We start from the raw sequence: 6,711 nt of genomic DNA on the forward strand, positions 1-6,711 counted from the left end.
CATATAACTACTCAGATGAGTGCAGTTGTATGATATTTCTTCTTAGTTATCACAATATTTCACAATATCACATTTTCTGTGCGAAATTAAGGAGGACTCCATATCATACTGTTTAAACCAAAAACCTTGAGAAAAGAAACAACGAAACTAGTAAAATTTCAACTGTTATTTGGAATTTCGCACAGTAGTAAGTTGACCTAATGTCCATATGTAGAAATATGTGTATATACATACATAATATTTACGATATACACAGGAACTCCAACGCGATTTAATTAAAAACTATTTTTATATTACTCTTGCCTCGGAGTATCCTTTTTCCCGCAAATGACATACTTAACTAAAATATTTGCTTTTCTTATTTTCCGCAGAAAAAAGGCGATGGTCAGCATGGAAGGTCAGTTTTTAGTGCGACAAACATATGATGATGAAATCACATACAATCTCATCGGTGCTGCGGTTGAAATATTAAGTGAGTACAGAAGTTTTGTGGCAGTTAAGCACAAAAATTGATACAAACTTGTAATATATTTACATAAGTACATTCACATATCGCTCATTTACATCGAATACTGAAATAACTCGAAAACCCCAAATTTCGAGTACAACTACTTTAAAGTTTTGCTATGGAATTTTTGCACAACATAGATGAACTGGTCATTAAGCATACATATTTAACTCATTTTGTATTGTTTCGAAATGTGACAATATCAAAATAAATGAGCGTTATGTACAGATACTTACAAGCATATATGTATACATTAACATCTATATGAGTACATTTTACATTCATTACGTTTTATAAGCCGAGCTATTTTCCACTCTGTGTATATATGAGAGGACTTTGTGGCAATTCATTATATTTTTGTGTCTCTTATCACTGCTCTTTTATCATCCTACTATTATGGTTACTTTCAGATATACCAGCGGATGATATATTGGAACTTTTTGGTAAAACCTTCTTTGAATTCTGTCAAGATTCAGGTTATGATAAAATTCTGCAAGTGCTTGGCGCCACACCGCGCGATTTTCTACAGGTGAGTAAAAGCAATGGAGTGTGCGTGCGTATAATGTTTTTATCAATTTTGTTTTCCCCCAACTTTGTTGTTACAGATGAGTTGTGGCAATCATTAATTTCATTTTCTAACTTTGTATTTTCTTTTGCGGTTGTTTCTACGTTGGCTTTGTGTGCGAGCTGAAAGGAAAAGGATGCCAAAGAATTTGAAGAAATTAAGGCTAGACAATACAATAATATAATTAATTTAATTAATCGACTGTTATTGACTACTTTATTAACCAAATAAAAAAGTGGGAAGATTTTTCCTAAAATACAGGCGCAGCACCTTAACCCGAATTTCTACTAAGTAAACTTTAACCTCAATTTACCACTATATTTTCAACAAATTTTATTGAGCTTGAGGCCGTTTTTAATGAAAAACTTAGTATGGAAAAGCAACAATAGTTTGAAAAAATTGTAGAAGTGATAGCTATTTCGGAAATCACCACATTTCCTCATCAGACATCTTTCGGTAGGATTCGAACCGACGATCCCACCGACTCAGACAGTTGCCCACGCACTGTGCTAAGTTCACCTAGCGAATTTCCACGAAATTTAAATGACTTTGAGAACATTTTCGGAATCTGAATTTTTACTGTAACGCCTGCAGTTAGCTTACGACAAATGGATTATCCAGGGTCCACTAGATGGAGGTTGAAGGGTCATATTTGCACCCACTTTTTACTTTTTTTAATTCTTAGATTTTTTATAATTTTTTTATTGTTTTTATTAATTTTCTGTGTATATCTTTAAGTATTTTATAATTCTTTTTCTTTGCTTTAAATTCCACAGCGGGGAGTTCGTTTCCTGATTCCTCTTCATTTTCAGATTTGGAAGAACAAAGGTCATCTCAATCAACCCCATTAGTCTCCTTGGGGGTTGGAAGTTCAAGTAAAGCTGTGCTTTCTGGTGACAATGTGCGGCGCTTTTGATCCAAAATTTTTTGTTTACATTCTTGATTGAAATTGAGGGATCTGTTGAATCTATCGCTCCAAAAAAATATCGACAAAATTGTCGGCTGTGTCAAAATCTGTCATAACTCTTTTATATTCGTCCACCATAAGGCATCCGCCTTAACTTCAGATTTGTAATAATTATTAAAATCGATCAACATGGCTTCATATATTCGCCAAAATTTATGATCTGCGGGATCATAGCGCATCAGTGAGATTTCTTCAGTGTGTAAACCCAGGCTCCGTATTAGATTTAGCCAGCACTCAGGTTCGGAGAACTCAACATTGTATATACTGTGGCATTGAAAAGTCATTGCAGTCGGCATCACTTCACACTGTGTCATACCAGCGCCCACTTCTATTAAGCCTACAGTTGGTCTTAATGGCCTCTCTGCGGTAAATCCTGTGGGTTTAGCAGTGCTTCCGGAGCCGCCACAGATGGTGTGGAGAGAGAGTGTGCGCTTTACTTGAAGATTGGTGAGCAAATATTGATTGGTGGTCTGCTTCACCATACCGCAGATGCATACTGATAATGGATGTTATCATACAGATGTAAATCCATGGCAATCCTATAGGCGACCCCACCTTTTATCAAAACTTGTCAACATACATTACTACAATGATTTTAATGCTTTGGGGTGTTTTGTACAACGGAGACTTACATTAAACTTTACTATGTAGAACAACACCTAAATAATTTACTTCGGGTGCAAATTGGAAGTCTAATATTCCCAGTTTTGATTTTTTTTTTCGAGTAACTGCCTCTGCTGATTTTAGAGTACTATGTCACGTTTAAGTACTTGCTGGCAATTTCTGATTTAGTCTGACTCCAAAAATACTAATCTTAAACATCTTAAACTTGATTGTTCCAAAGCAATATCTCGTACACGCCACAAGCCATACCGTGTATAAGGTGGACCTAAAATATCATAAAAGATCAAAAGGCTCTATTCAAAACTTTTAAACTCACTAAATATAAGCTTATATGCTTGTTAATTAGTTTTAACTTTATAGAGTAGACTGTCATTAAGTGGGGGTATTCATAATAAAAACTTTTCCGTTCCACCACTTGGAATCCCATATCCGAAACAAGGCCGATTTTCAAAGAAAAATCAACACATTTTTAGATTCTGCTTCAAGAAAGCAAGGTTAAAAAAATTCTTTGCTTTTCATGTGTGCGAACAATCGCGAGAAAAATTCTATCAAATTCTGGCCCACCAATTGTACGCTCTTTTAAAGTATTGTGGCTGAAAGGTTCAGTTTACAGCGGCTCCGCTGGCTTGGCCATGTCGTTCGAATGGATACCGACGCTCCAACTCTGAAAGTATTTAACTCGGAACCTGCTGGAGGTAGCAAGGAAGAGGGAGGTCCCCACTGCGATGGAAAGATCAAGAAGGACTTGGCTTCACTTGGCGTTTCCAATTGGCGTCAGTTGGCACTGAATAGAAACGACTGGCGTGCTTTGCTGAGCTCGGCCAAAGTCGCTTAGACGGTTACAGCGCAGATGTGTTCTAACACCACAAAGTAGTTTTTGTGAAAATTTAAGATAGGGGTTATTGAATATAAGCTCTCGATATGGTTAATAATGTCTCCATGATGGATACGTTCAATGAATTCGTTTCATACAATACGCTCGATAGGAACTTATATACCGTTTCTTAAATGGCCACAATTAAACTCCGATCGTCAGCTACAGCAGTTTTGTTATTTTTCAGCGACATAATTGTTATTCGTATATCCTCATAATCGGTAGGCGGTACATCTACTCCGTTATCATCGGCTTGGGTTTTGGGTTAAGCTTCTCTACTGGTATCAATGTCGTTTAACCGAGTAGAAAAGTGTTCGCACCACAATTCCATCACTCGCTAGGCTACCGCATTTGTTCTTACAGGCCCTAAAATCTTTCGTAATTCGCCTAACTTTCGGATAAAATGTTTTGAAGTTTTTCCTGGCAGCGAGCATCACAGTCTCTTTCTACTCGCTTATTTCTTGCTTTTAATTTTTTTATGTCTCGCTTCCTTCTTCAGCTGCCTACATACATCGCTTCCCATAGATGATCAGACTCATACTATTTTTGCAACTTGTAAAACTTAATTTTATTTTAATTTTTATTTCAAATTTCTTCTATCTATTCAACATTTTCTTCCTCATTTCCGTACACTCACCATCTCGTATCATCAATACCGCGTCCTTGCTATGGTATTCAATATTTTTCGCACAACAAATTTATTACATAAATTATTGCTATAAAATTGCTGCTTCACAAGGCTTTTAGCCTGTAGAGAAAATCAATAACCCTCCAGCCTGATGCGGCAATGCCACCTAGGCAGGTGTGTATTCATAACTTCAACGGAGGCGCACCAGCGTACTTTTATAGTAAGAAAGTCAGCCGACCGCACGTTCTCATTGCAAATGGAAAAGATAGTTGTTTCTCATTTGAAGCCACGTATTTCCAACAACCTGCCACTGCTTATACCTGCCACTGTCACCAACAGAATTTTTTTACTAGTTTTCGAATACCCAGCAAACATTTGGAGTCATAAATGAGTCTTTAAGGAGTCCTATTTCGGAGCTATTACGCTCATAATGAGCTCATTTAAGAGTCCGATATGAGTGTGTTTCCCTTCCTACGAATGTCAACTTATATGAGCTTAAATTCATACATCAAATGAGCCTCAATATGAGTCATATTGGACTCGTATTGGCCTCATATACGGCTCATTTTGGACTCTTTTAAAACAAGTTTTGGCCTCATATGTGACTCTTTTAGAGACCCTTATCGGCCTCATAAATTGCTACATTCGGACTCTTATTTTAGGTTGCTCTTTGAGTCTTATTCAACTCACTATATTTGCAAAGGCATTCCGCAAAAAGTCCTTGCAAATAACATACATACATACTTACATGCATATACACATTNGGGTATGTACACTTATACATATGTATGTACATATACTATGTGCCTACCGGCTTCCTTTCGTATTCGATTTATTTTAAATTTTTCTCACTCCTTCTTCAGTGACAACGTTCATCTGCTTGTGGCCATCTGCATATTCTTTATCAAGTGACAATTTTTAACTGTAAAAATACCAGTAAAAATACCAATACATATGTACAAACATATCTCACACGGTCTTCAAAAGGGTCACAACTCGAATTTACACATTTGCCAGAAAATAACAAAAACTATTTCTTAGCACATGATACTCATATGGGCAAGGGAGAATTTACTTTTACAAATTATAACAAGAATTTGCTCCAGCTTTTGCTGAAAAGTTAACAAAAACTCTGTGTACATTTTTAGCGCATAATTTCGAAAATTCCAAATTTTGAGTTGTGCCTCTTTTGAAGACGCCGAGCGATGTGTACACAACATTTCCATCATTCTCCACATTTCGCCAATTCGTCAGCAGCTCGTTATTTCACTAACTCCAGCCGACAGGGAATCATCATCGCATATCGCCTTATCGCTCGACATTCAGGCATTGCTCAGTCACTCGGTTGTTCATCATAATGGAAAATCAAATTGAATTTTACTGCAATTTCACTGCTAGTGTCCGCTTATTATCTCGTCCGCTTGTGTTACACACTTCAATATTTGTTTCTTTCCTATTATTTTATTTGTTTTAGACACAATTTTTTTACAAGCTTTTTATGTTTCTTACCCGTTTTGTTTTCGCTTTTTTTTTAGAATTTGGACGCACTGCATGACCATTTGGGCACACTGTATCCGGGCATGAGAGCGCCTTCTTTTCGTTGTACGGAAAAAGATGGCTCGTTGCTGCTGCACTACTACTCAGAACGTCCTGGCTTGGAGCATATTGTTATTGGTATTGTAAAGGTAAGTGCATACATAAGAAAGAAAAGTATTTGAATACTACCTCACCCGGCGCTCTTCGCTACACACTACAAATTTTAAGATGCATTTCTTGCTCAATATATGAAAAAATATTTTAATATCAGCAATATATGGCATTGCTTATGAATAGGTGAAATTTTTACTACCACATCTGGTGCGTAAAATAATAAGTTGATTATTTGCCATATTTTTAATAGTTCATGCATAAAATAAGTGCTATGCAGGAGTAAATCCTATCCTTAATTTTTCCAAGGAATAATAATCACTTCGAGATTGAGTGCTTGGCAACTCTAGTGAATCAGAATACATGGCCTTTCATTATTGTATCAGCAAATATTTTCAACTCGATTCACAATGATTAGTTTCTGAAAAGCTTTGTTTCTAATTGTTTGTTTGTTTTTTCTTTTTTAACTAAGCGCATTTGCTAATAGTTTAATATGTCAGCAAATTATGGAAGCCGTGAGCTATGGCTCATCAGTAAGTACTTCACGTGGAACATTTTTTTTTCATATCCTAAAATTAAATTTTTGGAAAAAATAGAAATTAAAACTGTTCTCAGTAGCTTTTCAATATTTCTAGAAAAAGGAAAAAGGCAATTCTGCAAAGTTACGCCGTAAAAAAAAATTTAAGTCGAAAATGTTTAATTTTGGAAGAAAATAAAAATTAAAACTTCTCAGTAGCTTTTCAATAGTTCTACAGTTCCTGAAAAGGAAAAAAAAAGTTTTGCAAATAGATACATAAGTGTATCAAGTACAAAGATAATGTTTTTTTTTTATAAAAGCAATGGAGGGAGCAGGAACTATAGGCTCATTCCATCTCAAATCACCCAGGCGGGCGGAAAG

General features: G+C 35.9%; 1 protein-coding gene across 1 annotated transcript in view; it reads left to right on the top strand.

Annotated features, from left to right (window-relative positions):
* Nucleotides 1-375: 375 nt before the first annotated feature.
* The window catches only part of LOC108371044 (guanylate cyclase soluble subunit beta-1-like), a 39,640-nt gene continuing 33,304 nt past the window's right edge, over nucleotides 376-6,711 (top strand). Inside the window, exons 1-3 of the mRNA XM_017626533.1 lie at nucleotides 376-472; nucleotides 919-1,037; nucleotides 5,702-5,851. Coding sequence (XP_017482022.1) covers nucleotides 382-472; nucleotides 919-1,037; nucleotides 5,702-5,851 — 360 coding nt within the window. The 5' untranslated portion in view covers nucleotides 376-381. The remainder of the gene's footprint in view (nucleotides 473-918; nucleotides 1,038-5,701; nucleotides 5,852-6,711) is intronic.

The sequence above is a fragment of the Rhagoletis zephyria genome, unplaced genomic scaffold (assembly GCF_001687245.7).
Source record: "Rhagoletis zephyria isolate East Lansing unplaced genomic scaffold, Rhagoletis_zephyria_1.1 Rzeph_scaffold_04666, whole genome shotgun sequence".
Taxonomy (NCBI): Eukaryota; Metazoa; Arthropoda; class Insecta; order Diptera; family Tephritidae; genus Rhagoletis; species Rhagoletis zephyria.